The 23,433-nt window shown below is 40.1% G+C and overlaps 1 protein-coding gene across 12 annotated transcripts in view; it reads left to right on the top strand.

Moving 5' to 3' along the window:
* Positions 1-23,433, top strand: part of ERC1 (ELKS/RAB6-interacting/CAST family member 1) — a 178,889-nt gene that overhangs the window by 94,554 nt on the left and 60,902 nt on the right. For 5 of the 12 annotated variants that reach the window (XM_079992268.1, XM_079992264.1, XM_079992271.1 and 2 more), the window contains 3 exons: positions 259-390; positions 5,590-5,643; positions 10,851-11,011. In XM_079992268.1, coding sequence (XP_079848394.1) covers positions 259-390; positions 5,590-5,643; positions 10,851-11,011 — 347 coding nt within the window. The remainder of the gene's footprint in view (positions 1-258; positions 391-5,589; positions 5,644-10,850; positions 11,012-23,433) is intronic. The other 7 variants (XM_079992274.1, XM_079992265.1, XM_079992266.1 and 4 more) reach the window with 2 other exon arrangements.

The following is a 23,433-nucleotide window of genomic DNA, read 5'->3' as shown; positions in this document are numbered from 1 at the left end:
ATAATCTGTCAACTGCTCTAGCTGCTCTTTACACAAACAGCACTTCTAGCACTGATCTCTTGGTTTGCTATCTTTCTCCTTTGCTGTGATGTTTACCTTCTCCAGCTCTGCCTTCACTTACAACTTCTCCCTTCCTCTATGCGAAGATTTGTGCTTGTGGAGTTACATCACGGGAGAGTAACTTATGGTTGACGTAGCACTTGGCTTGCCGGCTTTTTAAATCCAAGCTACTTTATCTGGTCTCCTATCATTTTCCAGGACAGTCTGCATAAGAAGGATGATCGAATTGAGGAGCTAGAAGAGGCACTCAGGGAGAGTGTGCAAATAACGGCAGAGCGTGAAATGGTGTTAGCTCAAGAAGAATCAGCCAGGATACAGTCTGAAAAACAGGTCTGCGTAATTATAGTCACTGCTGTTGCTATCTAGGCAACATTGTTAGGTATTGTAACTTGATTTGTTTAGCATTGTATCAGAGAATCCTAAAGCCCTTGGTAGACTTTTTTTATTTAGTTCATTTTCAAGTAATTTCCCACCAGATATTTTAAGCCTCTTTGAAATCTGAAAATGAATCCTCTAAATAGTGCCTTCAAGTTCCACTCAGTAAAATATACCAGTATCATCAACAGCTATCATTAAACAGGTTTTTGTATCTTGCATTTAAGCCCTTTTAGAAACATATTCTGATAACTGCTGCTTCCCTCACCCATAACCTCCCCTTTCCATTGAAACAATGCTGACATTAGAAAAAAGATGGAAGTCACTTTTTTCATTCTAAAGATTTTCGCAGCTAAACTTCTTTAACATTTTAGTGCTTTTTGCACATTAGCCATAGACACTTTTTGAAAGTAAATAAAAGGATTTTGGATTCAAAATTATCAAAGATGCAAAGAACTGGATAAAATCTAATATGAGATTATCTTTCTTTGAAAAGTAAGTATTAAAGAAACCTCATGTGGACTGTTTCTATATAACCACAATTGGTAGTGGAAAATTATTCCTTGATCTCTTTTGGGAAAACATTTCATCATTAGAAATGGCAGTGCTACTTACACTGTTTTTAAAAGGATATTATTTTATTAACAATCTATGAGCTAGTTTCTTACTCAAAATAGGGTGCTCAAAGCAGCATACAACAAAGAAAAAGAACAATAAAAGGAAACAGCAAAAAAGTGATTAAATAAAATAACCATGTAGCAGAGAAAGCATGAACAGAATTGACAACAAAACTAAGCAGCTTAAAAAACAAACAGTGGGAGAAGATCAAACAATATCAAAGGCATAAAGGAAAAGCGTGGTCCTTACCACTTGGCAAAAGGATAATAAAGAAGGAATCTGATAAGCCTTCTGAGGGAAGGGCATTCCACAGTGAGTGTGCAACCAAGAAGACTCTGTCCTGCATTTCCACCAACCACAGCACAGCATAAGACAACATCCTGTGTCTGTAATATTGGACTGATCTCTGCCACCTTGTTAAATATTGCACATGACATACTCAAGGTTGCCCATTTCTCCACATCAGGTATCGGCAGCCAATCTGACTCTTCTCAAGATGACTCATCTATTCATAGTTGATATAATTTCATGGTCTTCTGTCGTGGTGGTGGTGATCATCACCATTTGTGCCCTTTCAACAGCCACTGTACAGCATATAACGAGTTTCTGTACATTAGAGCAATGAGCAACCAAGTCCATGTGCTTCCATGTTACTTCAGCAGACATATGCAGCATTCTGCCGCGGCTTCCATGGCTGTCCTTCAGGATCTCGCATGATGCAGCACCCTCCTCCTCTCTGCTGTTTCCACAAACCATTTTGATCTCAAGTGTTGACAGCTTGGAGTTCTGCATTGGCCATTGCTCTTTTGGGGGATGGCACAAACAGCACAGGAACACTGTAGCACAGAAGGACTACCACTAGCATCTCAAGCGTTTGTGCTTTGAAATAGTGACTCAGACAGTTTGTGGGAAGGTACCCAAGCAAAAATATAATGTAGTGGTTTATTGCAGGATTTTCAAAACAGTGTTTGCTTCCTTCTGAAAGAGTACTAGAGCAGTTCTTTGGGGGAAACTGATTGTTTTGACAGCAATAAATACATAATTTATTACTGGGGGGGGGGTTGCTCTGCGATGACAAATTATATCAGAGGACAGATTTCCAAGGTGTGATGGCCAGTGTGCTAAGGCAACTGCTTCTTTTTTAGTGGTAAGTATTCAAGTACTCTCTGTTTTAAAGAATAATGCATGGTATTGACGTACCAATAGAGCAAATACTTTAATGTAACAACAAGAGCAGACAGTAAATGGTTTTCTTTATGTTTCCCTCACTATTGATTCTCTAGTCCCTTGTCTCTATTGCACCATATGTACTAGATTGCATTTCATCCACTAGACAGGCTTAGTAAATGTTTCAGAATTGTTTTTTTTAGCACAGCAGGTGTAACATCATCTCATGGTTGCTCTTCAAGCACACTTGCACCACCACCATCACCTGCAATGAAATTCTCACATAGAACATAGGCAAGACTGTTCTTAACTATAGATTTATTAATGTACTGTACAGCAGGGTTCATGTTTAATGTCAAGGTTCCTTGCCTGTAGATAAAGCTACAGATGGTGGGTACTCTCATTTTTGCCTTTCTCGGTCCAAACTCATGAAAGATGGGTTTTAATGAAGCCATGCCCACAAATTATTATTATAATGCATATATGCAACAATGCGGGTGGTGCTGTGGGTTAAACCACAGAGCTTAGGGCTTGCCAATCAGAAGGTCAGCAGTTTGAATCCCCACAATGGGGTGAGCTCCCGTTGCTTGGTCCCTGCTCCTGCCAACCTAGCAGTTCGAAAGCATGTCAAAGTGCAAGTAGATAAATAGGTACCACTCCAGCAGGAAGGTAAATGGTATTAATGTGTGCTGCTCTGGTTCACCAGAAAGCGGCTTAGTCATGCTGCCACATGACCCGGAAGCTGTACGCCGGCTCCCTCGGCCAGTAAAGCGAGATGAGCGCCCCAACCCTAGAGTCGTCCACAACTGGACCTAAACAGTCAGGGGTCCCTTTACCTTTTTATTTGAGGCATGTTGAAGTTTTCCCTTTTGGGCTCCTAACAATTAGTAAATTATAATATATAATGAACAAATCTCTGACCTCTAGTCAGAGTAACACATTTTTCCAACTGATATGTTTGGTCTGGTGGTTGGGAAGACTTCTGATCCTGCCAACCGTGGCAGGGGAAATTGGTAAAAGGCTTACAAATACTCTAAACATTCTGCATATAATATAAAACAAGGGGTGGGGGTTATAAAGCATAATGTAAGAGTTAAAGATATCTGGGCTCTGCTGTCACCCACTTCACATTACAACTTCGTTTGGTTTTGGCTGGAGAATGAACATTTCCGCTTTGGGAGATGTCCTTATTTCAGAATTAAAGGTGTTGGTGTAGTTTAATATGGTGCACTACAGCATAGTATGGCCTGAAGGATAGAAAAAAATGTAATTCCTTCCTTTGCAAGACGGGGGTGGGGGGGGAGCTGAATGGGGTGCAGAAGTGGGAGATAAGAAGTGGGAGGAGTGGGCTGGGTGGATGGGAGTCAAGGAAATGGGGAAGGGTAAAGAAAGTGACACGCGTGGTGCTGTGGTCTAAACCACAGAGCCTAGGGCTTGCTGATCGGAAGGTCAACAGTTCAAATCCCCGCGACGGGGTGAGCTCTTGTTGTTCGGTCCCAGCTCCTGCCCACCTAGCAGTTCAAAAGCACGTCAAGTGCAAGTAGATAAATAAGTACCGCTCATGCGGGAAGGTAACCGGCATTGCTCTGGTTCACTATAAGCAGCTTAGTCATGCTGGCGACATGACCCGGAAGCTGTACGCTGGCTCCCTCGGCCTATAGAGCAAGATGTGCGCGCAACCCCAGAGTCGTCCGCGACTGGACCTAACGGTCAGGGGTACCTTTACCTTCTTGCAGTTTAATTGTGCAAGCACATAGATATTTTATTTTTTTCGGTGTTTCGGAAGCCAGATCCCGCATCACCATAACTGGGCTGTATTTATAAGTTATGTAGATAAGCCTCAGGTTAAGTTTTAAAGTATTTTTAATAAGCTCCTTTATGATGGGCAGGCCATAAATATTATTATTATTATTATTATTATTATTATTATTATTACTACTACTACTACTACTACTATTACTATTATTAATTTACTTGTGCTGGAAATTATTCTCTTAAGATATTGTTACCATTTTCTTTCTCCAGCAAGGAAGAGGGTGGTGCTATCTTGGCTGTAGCCTGCATTAGTGCATTGTTGAAGTGAGCCTTCTGTCTCTGGACTTGAATAATTGAGTGAAGTCTTTTGCTGTCACCTTTTCTGGATCTTTTTGTGTTACCCTCTCCTTTCTTAAAGCTTTGAGGGTTTGTTTGTTTGTTTGTTTGTTTGTTTGTTTGTTTTTAGATGGCAGGGGCTTTTGCTCTAAGCTATTTTTCTGGGCCTTGCAGCAAAGCTTAGAGTTTAAGCAGCCATCTTCTTTCCTTTGTGGCCATGCCTCCCATGTGTACATCTTTTCGAGCTGTTTTGGGGAAATTTCCTTAAAAAATAGGGATGGGTTGTAAGAGCAAAGTTGTGGTTCAGCTCTCCTCGATAAATATTCATATAATCACCTGTTTTCCCCTTTACATTTTTTTCTTCTTGAAAGTTTGTTGCGGAGCATTAGGAAATGGGGCCTGTTGCCAGGAAGGGGAAGGGGCAGGTCTGGTAAGCACCAGCAAGAATCTCCTATCCTTGTGACCAATTTTGGATTCTAAGTGCTCTTGTCTTGTATCTCTGTAGCAAGAAGATCATATGGAAAAGAATACCAAAATGAACTAGGATTAGATATAGCAACAAGCAGTGACTAATGCAAGCCAAGACTCTCAAACCCCCTTCTTCAAGTAATGGTTTCAGTTAGTAGTTTGGGTGGCATGGGTCTGGACTGCAAACAAATCACAGTTAAGCTAAATCAATATTTAGTGTAGAGATGTGGAATCTGTGGTACTCCTGGATGACGATGTACTACAACTCCCATTATTGCTAACCGTTGGCCATGCTGCTTAAGCCTGGGAGGTGAGGAGAGTTGGGAGTCTGGCAACATCTGGAGGATCATAGGTTCCCTGTGTTTAGCCTTGTGACTTAATGCAGCCACTAGCACTGCTCAGTAATAGCTGTATCATGTTCTTTGTGTTGTAATTGCATCAAAAGTTTGCAAGTGAGGGGTTTGCTTGCTTGCTTGCTTGCTTGCTTGCTTGCTTTTAAGGATGCACTATTCCCATATTTTCACTGTAAGGGTTCTAATTTTTCCAGGTGTTTAAAAGTTGTGTGAGAAACAGAAAATTGTGTGAGAAGCAAAAAGTGAAAATTGTGATGATGTGCACCTCTGTTTTTGTTTAGAGTCTGATGAATCCTTTAATGTATTAAAAGTGTTACCAGTCCTAGATTTGAATTGCTCTCTGCATGTTGGTACTACTTAAACTCTTTAATTGCTCTTTCTGATTTTAATTGCATGCTTTCCCCTCTTTCTTCAATTTACTGTTTTCCACCATTCTGCTTCTTGTTGCCTGTTGAAGCTATCAGATGAAAGAATGCACGAGACCAATCATTTAGACTGTAAATTGCTAAAGGTACGAAGAAGTCTCATTTCTGTTTACATTCCCCACTGTTCTGTCCAAAAATAATCTTTCTGCAAGCTAGCCCTGTGTAACCTTATGGCCTTGCTATCTTGACATCCCTGTTATTGTGACTGTTGGGAGGATATGTTGTGCTCTGATGGAGTGGCTTGGAGAGCTTGGAGTGGCTCCAATATTAAAATTCTACCTATCCCAAGCCATCAAAATGCCACTGAAATTACTCTTGCATCAGTTACGGCAAATGCTGTAATGAGCTTTAAGGCAAGAACTTTCCATTGTTGAGGAGCCATCGCTAAGAATGGCTCTTTATATTACTTTGCAGCTCAAACTTGTCACATAGATAGTAAATGGAAGATGATATGTAGGGTTAGTTTCAAAGGTTATGATGAGAAAATGAGGCCAGGTACAGTTTTCCAGGGCTGAACACCAGAGCCTGTATAGCCTTTAAAAGTTTACAGCTCTGATATTAACTCTTGGTTTTATCCATTATCAGCTAAGATTTTGCCAAGTTGGGGCAGATCAGTTTCCAAGGCAAATGAAGATTTTGTGTGATGTAGGTGTTGGAATAGGGCTTGGGAGACCAGGGTTCAAATCAGCCATAAAACTCATTGGGTAACCTTGGGCCAGTTGTCTCTCAGGCTAACCTACCTCACAGGGTCATTTACCTTTTGACCTTTTGTGAGGTAAAATGGGGAGGAAAAGAAACATGTACTGTATACCATCTTTAGATCCTTGGAGGAAAGTTGGGATATAAATGTGATAAATAAAATGAATAAACAAAAAGCCAAGCAATTTAGAAAAGTGAGCATGGGATAGCGGTGGCAGCTCTCGCTCCTTTGTCCTTTCACAGGACAAAGACCCCTCCCATTCAAAAATTCTGAATAAACAGAAGGGGCTTACCTTCTCTTCTTTGGAAGCTGTTTAAGCTGAGTTACTTCCTTATTGGAAATTGGCAAAATGAGCCAAAACATACTAGAAAACGGGGTTCAATACCTGGAATCAGCTTGCTTTTTTAAAGCATTTTTGGAATACAGTACTATGGCTTGACACATTTCTATTTTTCCAGTGCATTTTTACCAAGCATTTCTGGAGTTTGTACCCAGGAGCTAATGCAAGTTAATAGTGGGAAATATTTTGAAGCTTTCCAGTGGGCTTTCAGTTCGCCAGTTAAACTCGCCCACAAGTCAGGCAATCTACTTACTAGATGTTGAGCTGCCATCTTCACACAGAGAAGTGATTATAACTTAAGTAAACATTTCACTGTTAAAGAGTAAAATAAGCTGCTGCTTTAGCCACAGGGCAGCTTCATCAAACTAGTGGTCCAGATGCCGGAAGGGATTGAAAACAGTTCTCCTACTGGTTACAATGTTTGGTGCCAATATGTAGGCCCTTGCAAAAGCCAGACATTCAGTTGTTTAGTTCCTCATTTTCCCATGGCCTGGTTCAAATATCTCGTGGATTAGAAGACCACAGAACGACTCCTTTTCCTTCTCAGGAACACTTCTCCCATGCCAGCAAGGCTCTGTTTGTTATTTGCATGGCTTCCTTCATTTTTCTAGCACTCTTAACAAGCTACAGCTGCTAGTTCTCCTCTTCAGGTCTGGCAACTTAGGCAGAGTTGAAGAATGGTTTCCTCTTTTTATTCAGAAAAGGAATTTAGCTCCTTTATGGTTCACATAGGAGCAAGGGCATTCATATTGTCATATTATCCCACTCTGAAGTTTGCATTGATAACATACTTCTCTGTGCATGAGAGAGTTTTTTTTTAAAAAATGACCTTTTTCTCCTTAAATAAAAAAAGATCTAATTATGAAGGAAATTGCCTTATTTGCCCTGTTTAGATATTCTTTATTAGATATTATTTGTTTTATTCCATGTGTAGGCAGACATAATTTCTGTATCAACCAAATAATCGCTTTGATCTTTCCATCCTGTGTTAATGAATTTTTCAGTGAATATTTCCTTCCTTTAAAAGGACCTTCTCTTTGCCAAGTGATGGCCCATTAAACCTTAGGTCTGCCTAAATCACTTGTTGGTTCCTTGTACATTACTTCCAGCAGAGTGAATGTTCTGTGATGGGTCCTGGACCCTGGACCACATATATTTTGATGGTAAAAGACCAAACTGGTCATACTGTACTTCATGTACGTTAGAAAGGGTGAAACCTGAGGTAAAAGCTCTCATATCATGTATGTCTTGGTGATACATTCTGTATTACTCAAGTAAGGCACTTCTTTACTAAGCACCATGGCCAGGAAGTATGCTTGTTTTAACATTTCCTTTTTATACCTTTTGTACATTTTACTTTATTGCTTTCTGCATGCCACTATTTTGCTGCTGAATGTCAGTCCTCCTCTCTCTATATTGTTTCCTATTTTTCTCTATGTTAATACTCCCAATGCCCTGTACTCTGGGGAAAATACAAAAAGTATTTCAGCTTCTGATTGGCTCTAGACTGCCATGCAGTGATCCATAAAAGCAAAATTCTTTGGTCTAGTGTTACAAATATTTGCCTTCTAGTGTCTTTTCAACCATTGCTGATGCTTGAGCTGCTGTTATTTCTCTTACACAATCCAGTCAAGGAAGTGGGAGATATTGTATTGGGATTAGGCCACTCACTTGCTTATACTTTAATATTGGTAATAGAGCATCAATTAGCTAGAAATATATGTGCTTATGGAAGGTGATTTTCTTTTCTTTTCTTTTTAAAAAAACCAACCCCTGCAGATTATCTTTTCTGATTAAAACTGCTTGTCTGGTGTGTGTGTACACACACACACACACACACACACACACACACACACACACATTGTAGTTGACAATCCAGTATATTTGCATTTTGAACTTATATGGTCAAAACACCTTAACCAATTTCCCTCCCCCTTCTTTCATTTGAATGTCACTTTAATTGTATTGTTCAAAATGTCTAATAAGAAACTTAAATATACCTTTTAAAATTGACTGAAGTTCTGCTCTGAATTACTCCTAATACTCTGGCCCAGGGTGGCCCACCTTTTCATACCAAGTGGGCCGCAAGAGTCCTTCAACACAGAACCCACGGGCCACACACTGCCTTGCCACATGCAGGGTGGGGAGTGCAAGGCCATACTTTGATACAGACACACACACAACCCTCTTGCTGCTTTCCCAAAGCCGATAAGCGAGGCACTGAGCTTTTGGAAGGAGGCACTAGAGCGCTCTCGCCTCCTTCCCAAAGCTGGGAAAGCTCTAATTAGGCTTCAAGGCAGCACAATGGCTGCAAAGAGGTGGGGCATCAAATGTTGCCAAGGACTGCTAAAAAAGGCCTAAAGGGTGTTGGACCATCCTGCTCTAGCCTGTCCCTGCTATTGCCCCAAGGTACCAAGTTACTATATGATCCTACAAGCGTTGACAGGAAGGATCTGGAGAGTCCTGGGGTAACACAGGCATTGGTTTCTTTGTCTTGGTTCACACATCACCTTAGTTAAATGTGAATACGAAATGTACTAGTTCACACTACTGAAAATTCTTGCTCCTCTCTTCCTCTGCCCTTGCTGCTGCAACACTGCCAGGAAATAAACCAAAATCTGGCAAGTAGTAATGTCCAAACCTAGTCTTATGGTTTTTTTCTCTTCAAACCAACTGTGAGCTGTTACCAAGGTTTGTTCTTGGCTTACTTGTTCTTCAATAGTGATGTGGAAACTGGGTGTTCTGTATCTTAGGACAGAAGCAGTTGGAAAAAAACATATTGGCTGTAATATTTGACAGCATCTAAAGCATCCTAACACTTCCTTAGAAATACTGGACCTTCAGTGAAACTATAATCCTTTTTCCTTTTTCATTTTTTGTATCTCTGTAAAGGTTTATTAGCTTGTAATTTTAAGGAAACCATCTGGATGTGCTGGGCACTTCACATAATGTACTTCTTCGCTGTGCTATGCAACTTGGGCAATTAAAGTACATATTTAATCCCCAGCTCCAGTTTGTACTTTCTGTCTCCAAACGAGATTCAGCTTACTTGGAAAGAATTCTCAGTAATTTATGGACGCCTCCCTCCACCCCCCCCCAAAAAGCTGTTCTGTTTTTCTTTTAAGAATTTTTTTCTCAACTTGCAGAACGTCATTTGTTTTGGGGGACAAAGAGATTAAGGCAACACATCATGTAAAGGAATATATCAATATCTTCTGTACCTATAATTAAATAGGTAAAGGTAAAGGTACCCCTGCCCATACGGCAGGGTTGTGCGCTCATCTCACTCTATAGGCCGGGAGCCAGCGCTGTCCGCAGACACTTCTGGGTCACGTGGCCAGCGTGACAAGCTGCATCTGGCGAGCCAGCACCAGCGCAGCACACAGAACGCCGTTTACCTTCCCGCTGGTAAGCGGTCCCTATTTATCTACTTGCACCCAGGGCTGCTTTCGAACTGCTAGGTTGGCAGGCGCTGGGACCAAACGACGGGAGCGCACCCCGCCGCGGGGATTCGAACTGCCGACCATGCGATCGGCAAGTCCTAGGCACTGAGGTTTTACCCACAGCGCCACCCGCGTCTCATTCATAATAATATTAATTATTATTAATTATTAATAATAATAATTAATATTATTAATATTGGGCTTTGGGAGGAAGTTTGTTTTCGTGCTGCCCCAAACTAATGCTGCTTTTAGTATAGGCAAGCAGGGTGTTAGTAACAGAGCTCTAGCTTTGAAGGCAGAAACTGGTTTATCAAATGGTACATAATAACTTCTACTTCAGCTATTCATGTGACTTAGACAAATCATGAGGAAAAGGGTTCAAGTTCTTGTAGTACATACTGAAAAGTTACTTAATGTATGCTGTCTTGTGATGTTTATTGCAATATTGTGATAATGTTGAAATTAAGAATTATTGGTCTATAGTTATATTTTTTGTGATGTACGACTAAACAACAACAACAAAATGTGTAAATTCTCATATAAGCATAAAGACAGAACACAAAGACTCATTACCAGTGGGGCTTAAGTTATAAGACGTGCTTGTCTCTACTTTGTAATAACAACATTAATTTTACATTAAAACGTGGAGTAGAACTCAAATTCGGGGAAATAGTAAATGCAAGGCTGAACGGATCACTTGAGAGTCCCCCCCCCCTCTTCATTATTAAGTAGCTCTGGTGCATTGCAAAGATTATTATTTTTTAATTGCATACATTCTGCTTCCTCTTTTATCATTCACAAACTCCTTAGGTGGAAGAGTTGATGATGGCTATGGAGAAAGTAAAACAAGAGCTGGAATCTATGAAAGCAAAGCTGTCCTCTACCCAACAATCTCTGGCTGAGAAGGAAACCCACTTGACCAACTTGCGGGCTGAGAGGAGGAAACATTTGGAGGAGGTCCTGGAAATGAAGTATGTTGTAATATTTCTTTCAGGCCTTTACTCTGTCTTCCAGGTCTTATATTAATTTCTGTTTGAAAGTGTTCCTTTATCACAGGAGTCATTGCTTCTTTTCTCCACTTTAGAAGACTAGATGGTGTAGTCTAAATGTGAAATGTTTAGGAATACAGGAGAATCGAGAATCTTACAGAAACTGGCTTCCTCCTCCCAACCCAGCCACCACCATCACATAACACCTCATGCATTCAAGTGCATTCCTATAAATGGATTCTACTATTTGTATTGGCACTCAAGCACGTATGCACACCCCAGCCCCCAGCCCCCCCAGATTACAGTGGAAGATACTTGAATTAAATTATCAAATTGACGTGGAGACAAGGTAAATGCATTTAAGGCACAAACTCTAATTAGGAGGAGTGGTGGGTTTTTGTGAATGGGTACGAACACCATATTGCAGCTAAGGAAGGAGAGAATGTAAGATTCTATTGGATTTTCCATTTTAAATTTGCCCGTTAATTCCTAAATACTTATAAGCAAGTTCCACTGATTTACTTGGAAGTGAGTACTTAGCAGTCTTCAGAGAGGCAGTTATCTATCTAGAGCTGTGTTGGCAAGCGCTGCCAGCAGATCATTAGAGGCACTTTTAGTTGTTTAGCCATCCCTGAAGAGAAGGAACATTTTTATTGGCAGAGTTAACAGTGATTTTGGTTTTGCGAGCCATTATTTATATTCAGCTTTCCTGTTAACATCATTGCCTTTTATTTTATTTTAGGGGTGGTGGGAGAGGGAGAGAAATTAAGATAGAAAAGAACAGTTTGTTCACAATGGAAAAAAGGTTTTGGGGGTCTTAGAGATGGAGCATGAATTACTTTATATTATGAATATTATATTCAGCAACCTGATACCTGGCACTAGGACACTAAGAGTCTGCTTTTCTTTAAAAGTTTTTTTTAATAACAAAATACTGTTGCACTAGAAATTTGCCTGCTTTGAGAGCTGGTTTGTGAGGGGGAAGGGGAGAGTAACTCCTAATGAAGGAATCCAAAGCAACATGAGATATGTCTTATAATCAGTCCTCTAGCAATGTATTTGTCTGCCAAACTGCTCTGCCAAACCTTCTCATTAAAATGTATACATATATGCATGCTGTGTTGTATATCCTGGAATGTTTTTGAACTTGGAGCTTTGGAGCATTCTCTAAAACCATGTCTCTTCATTGAAAACCTGTTGTTAACTAGTTAGTTACTGTTGTGAAATAGCTGAAACTAAAAACCAAGTCTCAACACTTCCCAAAGCCTAAGCCAAAAACATCTCAGAAATATTTAAATATTTCAGTCTGGCTGGTACTCGTTGTGGGTGCAACTGAATGTGGTTGTGTTGGTGAGAAATTATAAATGTGTGTTTTTCTGTTTCTTGGCCCTTTGCACTAGAATGCATTAAAAATGTTATGTATTTGAATGAGCAATAGCTATGGATGAGTTAGTTTCCTAACCTATACCAGTGAGAGTGACACATTAAATACACTTACTGGGTTTCAGCTTGGTTCTTGTGTAGTATGGAAGTTTAGAGTAATCAGAGGTGCAGTTTGCTGGGGTGTTGCAGTCCATAAGAAAACACTTCTCTGACTTTGGGGTAGAAGGGTTGGCGTGGGTGTCAAGAACTGGCAGGACGCTGATGAGTGTGCACCAGGGGAAGGGGGGCTGGAGTACAACTTGGGAGAGGGGGGCAGTGGTTTGTAGGGACCTGTACCAGCCAGGAGGCAATAGTCAGAGGAAGGGTCAGGCTCAGAGCTGGAGGGTAGAACACAGGATGGGTAGAGAGAAGAGGAGGAAGAGACAAGTCAGGCAAATGAAGGGTCAGGTGCTCTCCCATCCTTTCCTGCACCACTGTCTCCCAGAACCAGAAGGTAATTGAAAAGTGATGAGCAGAGGAAGTTTCCACGCAGGTGCAGTCTCTGCACATAGCCCATCAGGGAAAGGTACATGCACATAGCCCATCAGGGAAAGGTATATAAATTGGTGAAGGGGGAGTGGTCTCCTGTTGCTGCAATCACCCCATAGAGCCTGGGCCTGGGAATAACTGCCTAGCCATTAGATTGGTGTGTGTAGATAACCAGAGCTGGAGAAGCGATTCTAAGTGTTATCTTTGACAATAAATAGTCATGTGCATTCCTTTGGCTGGGAAGCCCCCTTGACAGTGGGTGGGAAGAATATATGTTTGGCTTCTTTTAATCAACCTTGAGCAAGGAGATAAAAATGCTGTATGCGTAGGGAATAAATGAATCAATTTTGTTTCAAACTAAAATTGGTAGCGGGTCTAGAATAACGAGTGAGGCTGTAATTGTTCTTGATGCAGTTACTTACACCCACCCTTCATTCCGGGGCCAGTGGTTAACTTGTAATTACTTTTAGTTTAACGCTTCCGCCAACCCTGTACATAGGACCTCCTGGGTTAGTTTCTACCTGTCTCTTCATTGTTATGGCTGGTTTCTTCATATGTTCCTTGTAAATTACTGTTCCCCTCTGTGCAAAAGGTGCAGTTTCTGCATTTTCTTTCAGACTGGGGGTCAAGAGATAGCATGTTTTTCTTACTTGGTGGGGGAGACGAGCGGTCCCTTCTCCTGGTAAAGCTACTGATTCTTGTCCCTGCCTAATTGCTTCAGTGGGAAGCACCATCCAGTGGGATTGCTGACCAGCAATCAGAGAGTAAAGAAAGTAAGCATGGTGAATGGGTGGCTACTCATTAAGCCTTCCCCACTGTACCACAATTATGATTTTTCATTGGTTGGAAAGGTACTGCCCCTTAAATTCACATCAACTTGTGTAGGTCATTTTTTGTATGTTGATTTGAAGAGATTCTGAATTACACTGTAGGAATGGGAAGTACTGCATACCTTTTGAAATAGATCTGAGTAGCCACAAGTGCCCACAGTACTCCAGTAACCACAACCACATTTGATTACATCAAAGCTTTTCTTGTTCATGCAAGTTAACCTGTAAAAGTCAGAAAATATATTGTCCACTTGCTCTCTGCACTTTTCCCTGCATTTCAAATCACTTCTTTTCTTGGAGTTACTTCTGTTCTCTTTGTTTTTACATTTCAAGCCTCTAGCTGCTGGATAGCTCAGTCAGTAGAACATGAGGCTCTGACTCTCATGGTTGTGTATTTGAACCCCATGTTGGACAAATGATTCCTGCATTGCAGGGGTTGGGCTAGATGACCATGGCGGTCATTTCCAACTCTATGATTCTAAGCATTTTTTTTTTTTTTTGCTGTCTAGAAATAATTTTAATACTTCACAGATGAAGACTTGATCAGTTAGGTATAAGTCTTAGCAATTGGATGGTTTGCACAGTTGCCAGTCTCTGTATCTTTATACTTTGCATATTCAGATACTAAGAGGATTACCATTTTAAAACATAGAAACTTGCGCTTCTGATACATTATATCTCAGTTTTAAAGAACTATGAAATACTGTATTGAAAACCCCAACTTTGTTCACACATTGCTTAATTTGAGAAGTGAATGCTGATATGTGGTTTTCCCAGTTTAACACTTGCCTTTTGAAGCTACTTGCTGTTGCATTTCTCCTACAGAGAAATTAATCATTAGAGTTCCATGCTGTTGAGATTGGGACATTATGAAATGGTAGGTGTTTTGTAATTAAAAAAAATAAAATACAATTGTACGCAACAGTGGCCCTGTTTACACATAACACTATGCCAAACTATGGCTTAGTGTGACTGTGTGGGCTTCTGAGAAGGAGACTGAGACTTCTTTGTTCGTCCCTGGTTCTTTTAGTTTTGTGTGACATGGCAGCTAAGCCATGGGTTGACTTGGTATGTTGTCTGAATGTGGGCTTGTGGTTACAGTCTCTGCTCCTTAACTGTGAGCTGTATCCCAGGTTTGTTCTTGGCTACGGCATGTAGTTAAGGAGCAGAGATCTTTGCCACAAGCTCAGGTTTGGATGACATGCCAAGCCAAACCTTGGCTCAGTTGCCTTGCGATGCTGAGTTAACCAAGAAGAGCAGGGCAGCTGCAAGCTCTTCTACAGGGGGCAGCATGATTGTGAGGTCCTGGTAAAAACATATTTTGGCTTGCCTTGTTGTACAAATCAGGGCAGTGACAATTTAACCAGCTATTATTTTAATTTAGGGCAGCTGCGCTGTGAATATGAAACTATATAGTGTTAATGGTAAATATGGAGATGTGGTTTTTCAATAAAGTGCCTGTAAATAAGACCTCCTTTCATCACCCTGGACAGATTTCTCTCCAACACATTTTTCTTTAGCTGTTAGTAATGTGTACATATTTAATCCAGATCATTTGTTTTTGTACTCCACCTAGTCTATATATATATATATATATATATATATATATATATATATATATATATATATATATATATTTCTGTTCCAAGCAGCTCTCAAATACTAAACTCTTGAGTACTGTGGCTCACAGTTACGTTATACTACACTTCATGATAAAAATCTCTGTATCTCATTATGTTTTGAACTCCATGGTCCCTGAGAATAGTCCTATAGAGAGAATGCACTATACTATCTAAATGAGCCATGACAGGCTTGGGAGCAAGACCAACGGCTGAAAAAGTGCACCAGGTGGTGTTAAAGGGGTTTGTTCCACTCAGTAATTGCTCAGGCTGTTAATGTTATAGGGAGGAGTGGGGAAAGGAGGTTCTTTCTGCCAATCACTTCCTGAGAATTTAACTACACTATATTCTTGTTTCCATACCATTTCAGGGGAGTCTCTCTCTCTCTCTCCCTCTCTCTCTCCCTCTCCCTCTCCCTCTCCCTCTCTCTCTCTCTCTCCCTCTCCCTCTCTCCCCCCCCCCCTCTCTCCCGCTCTCCTTTCCCTCCCAGTCTCCTTTCAGGATCTATTTTCTACAAGGGTGTACATGAACAGTGGGGCGGTGCTGTTAAAACTGGGTTCTCACTTTAGAGCGATGCTGGAAAAAGCTGGCACATCAATTCCAGTCACAGGTTGTTGAGAATAAAACCCCTCTTATAATGTTTTAATCTAGTTAAAAACTATAAATATTTAAAGTGGGATGGAGGACCCTAGTCAGGAAACATTTTAACCAGAACAGATGTCTGCATTCCAGTCAGGTTTACACAACTTCAGGGTCATTTTTCCTCTCATATTATTAGATTATAAAATGCTTACAGAAATCTACTTGAAAAATCCCATCTGCTTGGAAGCATTTATTTTTGCATTAGAGTGCTGGGATACTACGTTTGGTACTGTTGCTGGAGGTCTGAAGAGTTCACTCTGGGTGGGCACATGTTCTCCTCTTTATGCCAACCTTCATATAGAAAGGAGCTTTTGGGAAAAAGTGATTTGTTTGGGAGGCTGAAACTGTATTTGCATATACATTTTTAAACCTCAGCAATCAACCAAGTTCTTCCTTTTGTTTTACCTATTTCAGCTCAATCCTGAATAGTTACCTTCTCTAGCAGCTGGGTCATACCTCTTCTTCCCTTTCTCCCGCCTCCACCCCAGATGTGGAACATAAATTTTGCCTTTTAGCTGACGGAGGATGAGGATTGGGAAAAGGCAGGTCCAATTTCTGGAAAATAGTCCAGATACCTGTGCTCCAGTTAGGGGTGCCGTTTACCATCTTTGTCTGGTTTATTGGCTATGGATGTATCTGAATCAGTTTATCTTGAACACAGTTGTCCATTCATTGGTAACCTCAAGACTGGATTACTGCAGTGCGCTCTGTAGGACTGTCCTTAGCCTAGTCCAGAAGTTAGATTGTTGATGTGGGCAGATGGCCCCAAACAACTGGGGTCCAGGATACCCTTACATGCCACCTTGTTCACTGAGGGCTTGCGGAGTGCTGTTAGCCGTCTTACGTTGCTCTTTTGTTTATGGACTGAAGGAAGCAACATCTACTTATTCTTCTCTCCAGTGCTTTTTTTTTTAATGTTTACGGGTACTCTCATTTTGACTCAAGAAAATCCCAATTTTATAGTTCAAATCAGGAAAAATAAATACAGTAAATGGACAAAAGTTACAAAGATTCACAAAATGTTTAGGGGTACCCTGCATACTCCCAGGGGGGAAAAAACTGCTTCTCTCCATCCTCAGCCCCAATCATACAGGCAACTGTACAAAGGTAAGAGACATACCTGTTGCTCTGCCAACTTTGGGCACTGGCTTCACCCACATTTTGCCTCTAGTTTCATGCACCACTGTATGCGGCCCCTGTAAGATGGCCCACAAGGTAAGGTGTTCCTCGGGCTGAATAGGGGTCCCCACACTTGCGCTAATTGTAAGCAAGGTCAGTTACATTTATAGTTTCTTCATCCTCCTCTCTCCTTTTGTGAAATTTCCTGACTGTTACATACCAGTCAGTCTAGTTTATTAAAGGGGGACGACTATAAGTCACTTTTGATTTCTATCTGCATATGTTGTTAAGAGGAATCAAATAAATTCACCTCCATTTCAAAGCTGTGTTCATTTATTCAATCTAATATCAACACTTTATTTCCACAGATGTCATGTACAAATGCCTGTAATCATTACTGGCAAAATAAATAATTCGTCCCTTTAATTTGCAACTTTGGGGATCTTCATGGACCTTGTTTGGTTTCACCAAACTATGCATGTTTTGCTTTCTTTTGAAATAAAAAGCATCACCAGTTCCTCAGGGTGTCATTCCCCCGTTCATAAATGTTCATAGCAAAACATTGATGCATATAAATCATGTTAGTTTACTGCATATTTCATTAAGTATAGTCACTCTGTTGTTTAATAGAAGTTCCAGGTTAGAATAGTATTCTATCTTACTGCTCTATGTTGTGGATTTAATGTACTGTGAACAATAGTATCTTTGAGCAGTTCTAAATCCTACCCAGAAGACATTAACTTAGTTAAAAATGTAAAGAGGGAAATCCCAGCGGTTGTTCTGCTCATATAGTGCCCTGTGATATGTAAGTCATCATTATTTTTAAAGGGGTAATGTGACTTGGAGACGAGAACGAGGAGTTTATATACCATGTGCACTTTCAGAGTTCATTCCAAATTATTTTGTGAGTTAGACATTCTTTCTGGTGTTAATGTAGAAGTTCATTAGCTTTTGTTTGGGTTATTAAGGGTGTGTTGTGTACTATAATACTTTATGGTAGGTGGCATAACACAGGTGGGAAGATTAGACTGGCTTGCTACAAACTCCAATGCATTTTGCATGAAAATACAGTTTTATGAGCAGCAGCAGCAGCAGCATGACAAGGCAAACATTAAAATATCATGCATGAGGGGGGAAATTAGAAACTGTACTTTTCAATGTATCTACCAGTCCAGTTTCCATTTTAGTGAAAAATACAGATTTATAATTTACAGTTTGCATTCTTTAAAAATGTAAATTGTGAAACTTAGTTTTTTATGCAAGATAGCATCTTGTTGAGGAGTTGGTACTTTATTAGGGATCCAATATTTTATGGCTTCCTCCCCACCACAATCATCTCGAATTGCTGCACATTTGTTCAACTGCAGAAAGATGCATGGACCTTTCAGTGTCCCTCAGACTTGACCTCTGACTCTGCCAGCAGATACCTTGAAGCTAAGCAACCAGAGCAGGAGGAGGAAGTGCTATGCTGACCTTGCAGCCTTTGGCTGCTAGAATTGGAAGCTATTGTTTGAGTCTAGACTGCACAGAGAGATACTTGGGCAGTTGTTTGCTAGAATGATTTGTAAATATTTATGGCTGAAAACTGTTGATACTACTTTTTCCAAAATATCTACACTGTGTTTGGGTTTTATAGGATCTTTTGTTTATGAATCAATTTGTTCTGAGAGGAACCTTGAAGTGAATACTAGTTAGGCAGAAAACCAACAAGCCATTTGCCTTATTCCTGGAATTATATGCTTCACTAACTCTCAAAAGCTTTGAAGTTTTTGGATTTCTATTTTATTAATGGCTGGGAGGAATTCATTCATTCAGTTTCTGTTTTTTAAAAACTATATAGTTTCTCAACTATCTCTTTCTTTGGATTGTGATTGAATTGGTTTCTACAAAGATTTTTGTGTCATATTTACTTCTTTGTAGAATGCTTTGTAAGTTTTCAGCTTCAGTTTTATACATATATGGCTGCTTCCTATTTTGGAATGTCAAGTGTGCAAATTTAGCCTTGAAATTTAGCCTTCTAGACACTTGCAGTAACAATTCCCAAGTTGATACCTGCTACTCCAAACGGCAGACAGAGAATGGCATAGTCTAAGTAACTGATGTAAAACCACAATGCTATTGGGTACGACTCATAGTTCCTCGCCTTGCCCTAACCCTCCCTTCAGTTTAGCACCACAGAACTAAACAAACCATGAAGTAAACTGCTATCTGGACACAGTCTAAGAAACGTATTCATCATCCCACTCATTTTTAATAAGCTTGAATATTAGCTCTTTGTTCCAAAGAGCAATAATCCTGTTTAGGAAGTATCATCCTAAATTTGGATTTCTGTTCTGTTTTGTTTTATTTTTACTTTTCTTCAAGCATGTTTTGTGCTGTATAATTCTTCTGCTCCTTGTGCAGTAAAAATACTGAGGCTTATTGCTCATTTTGTTTGTAGACATGAATAGTTAAGATCGCCTAAAATCTTTTGCTCCGAATAGAGACAAGCAGTCTGCTATGTTTTCACAGAGGTGGTCTTGAGTACCTCCATTCTTTGGGTTGAGTTAGACATTACTGATGATCTTGATTTGAAAGATGCAGAAAGAGAAGCCTTCGGCTGATGGCATATTCATTTGAACTGCAAACAAAGCATACTAATTTGGGGACCTTGGCTTTGAAAAAATGTAGGCTGGTTTGCACTATAATTTCATAGCCTTTATGTCAAATGAAACATGGCACAAACTGGCAAAAATCTATAGTGTTCTGAATGCAGACTGCTCTGTAATTCCCAGCCAACAAGATCCCAATGAAGGATGTAAATATAATACACAGAATTTGAATTAATCAGAACTACATTCAAAATACAATAAGTAAGCCTTTAATTGCCTACAAAGGAACAATTATGGTTTTGTCAGAGGGACACCAAGCAAGGCTTCTCTAAAGCACATGGGGAAATCAACAGCATGGGGTAAAAAAGAATGGAAGCGTAAGCTCCATCCTGCAGGTAAAGCTCAAAATCAGCAGTATTTAATGTAGAGCTGGAAGTCTTCTTCTGGAAGATTAAAGGTTGTTTTTATAGAGCTACCAAATATATTTGGTTTGCATTTGTCCAAAAATGAAGTAGCCTGCCAATACTAATAATTGGTTAACTCTCTATTTACAGCGCATATCACTTCAAGACACTTCACTCCAAGGCTTCACTTTAGTGGTCTTATAGCTTCTTTACAACATGGAATGTATGACTAATATTTCTGCAATGGGAGAAATGGAATGTATAGTGATGTTTCCAAAGCTGTTTGGTCTGTTGCACCCTCTTCAGGTGTTGTTTTGCTTGCTTTTTACCCTTGGAAGAAATCATAGGTCAAAGAATCCCTCATGTAAATAGATGTAGCTCCATTGCTTGAATTTGACTTAATATTCTTGTTCATAGAAGTGTGCAAATGCACCTGAAATATGGACTAAACTAAGATCAAGACCTGCTTTATGTCCAACCCAGGTATACCGATACCCTGCAACTGCAGAGGGGGGGAAACTAATTCGGAGAGTTCTGTGCATTTTTTTTATCTAAGAGTATTCATTTCATATAGTGTGTATCAAAAACAAGCCTTTTATAGTACATGATTTTTTATTTTGTTTATATATATATATATAAACACTTTTTAGTCTTAACTATTTCTCATTTCTCCAAGTGGGTCTCCAAGTCTTGGTTAAAAGTTGTATTTTAAGAAGAATAGGTCAAAATCTATATGCAGAGATCACCCACACTGCCAGGGTGCTTGCTAGTACCACCTGCAGTGTCTAGGAAAGGTATCAGTAAATACCCCTCAAAAATCCACAATGCATGAGAGTCTGTTTATTCTTCCTGCTCAGTTCATCTTTACACTCTTACATTGAACCCCCCTTAATTAGGGCCATATTTCATTAGATACCAGAATTGGATACCCACCTTCCCTTCCGCTCTGAACAGAGAGATGCAAATAACTTACCTTTGTGAGCAAGCATGGCTGTGGCTAATATATGCCTCTTTTCTGTCAATGGGTGGGGCATGCCCACACCATTCTGGTTCCCCTGCTTCTTTTTCCGCTCTTGAAGTGAGATCCATTGTATTTTGTACAATACCTTGTATCACAGGATTTGATGAGATGGTTTGGTATAACAGTGTTCAAAATATCACAAGAATACTGATATTGTGGGAGCAGAATTACATTTGTTGTAATGTGAAACACTCAAGTTCTCCTAGATTAGTGGCTTCAGCAAAGTGTTGTAGATTTGGGTAAAGCTGCCAAATTTTTTGGAACAATGGAAGCTGACTGGCTAGAATGCACTTGTATACACTATTGGTTTTGATTCTGGCAGCAACCATTTGATGGATTTGTGATTATTTCTGTTTTAATATATATGCATACTATCATTATTGTAGTTAACACCATCTATACATTCTCATGGATCATATTCTGACCTTTTATTCTGTTGTAGCTTGAAAATGAAGGTTTCCGCCTTCCCAAGAAAACAAAATGCTTTAGGGCAGAGTGTTTCACTGTAGCATGCAGCTCTTTGTTTGCTTTGAAGCCGACAGGGTGCATTGCTCCTCTGCGTTTATTATAGCCAGTCTTTAAATTATAGCCCTCTCTTTTGAAGAAATGGAGTAGGGGAGCGTGAAAAAATAGGGTGATATTCTGGTAGTTCACAAATAAAAATGTGGGAAAGATGTACTAATATGCAAAGTTAACTTTAGAGCAGAGTATAATTATTGATGAAGAAAGGAAGGAGGTTGAAACACATATTCAGAGCATTTAAGTAAGAAGTTATGATGGCCATTTGACTAGTCAGATGAGGGGCAGAGGAACAGACATCCAGTTAGCCATATCAGTTCCCAATTGGGTCCACACATCTTGCTTTTGAATTACAGGTCAAGTTCTCATGCAGGACTTGATCCCAGTTAATCACACTGATCTGGTTTGCATCACTGAGACACGGGTGGAAGAAGGAGCTGGTGTCTGTTTTGTACAGTTATGTCTACCAGGTTTCTCAGTGGTGTAGCAGCATAGACCAAGTGGTCAGGGAAGAGGGGTTGCCATTGTCTGTCATGAGCCCTTGCCAGGTGGCCTGTTCAACAGTCTACTGGAAATGAATAATTGCAGATATATTGTATCAGCAGCAGTACTGGTCTGCAGGCAGGAAGGAGAGAAAATAACAACTCTGCAGGAGCAGGAAGCCTAGTAGAATGATCAGCCCCTCAAAGATTAATGGATCCTGGTGGATTTCTCCTGAGGTGACAGGAGCTTCCAAGGGATAAGGCTGTGGTTCTGCCAACATCCTGGCCAATCTGTAGAATACAGAGGGCCCAGGTAATGGAGCCAACCTCTTTTAAGCATCCTCTTCCTTCTTGCAGAGCTCAGAAAACTCCTTGGTTCACTGGGGAGCTGGAAGCAATGAAATGAAAGGGAAGACAGCTAAAATTATGGTGGAGAAAGACTCACAAGTCTTTCTGGATGCAACTAAGACCTCAGATTAAGCCTATTATGTATGTGGCAATGATAATGTCACAAAAAGTCTTACTTGTCCACTATTATTGTGTCTGCACCGTACTGTCCATTGAAGCTGTTTCATGTTGTGAGTGGCCTATTACACATTGGCCCTTGGAATGGGGACCAGTAGCATATATGTGCAGGAAGAATAGACCAAAAAAACCAACAACAAAAAACTTGGCAGCTAAACATTTCAGAAGTTTAGGAGTACTTTGTTTTCCTCTCTCATTCTCTTGTGACTGAGGTTCCTGGATTTGGGCACCAGAAATATCGAAAAGGAGCAGGACCAAATTTCCCCCCAGAAAAAGCAAATAATACATCTTTGGAATCTGATTACCCGTTTTCAGTTGCATCTTGGTGGAGCTGGCATGGTGGAGTCAGGTTGATGACTCTGTTAGTAGCAATAGTGTTTTGAAAAAACTCCCATCAAAACCTAGTAGAGTTGGCAAGAAACTTATGCCTGTTCTGCATTTCCCATTTTACTTAATTTCGTTTCTAGATTTTCAGTAACGTCCAGCTATTCTACTTCAATCCACTCTTCATCCTGTGAGTGATAAACTAACTGGTTCCTTTTGTAAATGTACAGGAATGTGCGTGCTTGCTAGTTTTTTTTTTGTTTCTTTAAAAAAAAGCTTGTTTTAAGTAACAGTTCTTTTCTGATTTTCACAATTTTAGCCATCTTATAACAATGATTTACTTGTTTGTTTGGATGATTTATATCCCACCTTTTGACTATAAGCGCCCACAGGCAGATCTTGGATTATTCCTCTCAC

Source organism: Podarcis cretensis (genome assembly GCF_951804945.1).
Source record: "Podarcis cretensis genome assembly, chromosome: 10".
In the NCBI taxonomy this organism is placed as follows: Eukaryota; Metazoa; Chordata; class Lepidosauria; order Squamata; family Lacertidae; genus Podarcis; species Podarcis cretensis.
This window is presented reverse-complemented; position numbering and strand designations above follow the sequence as displayed.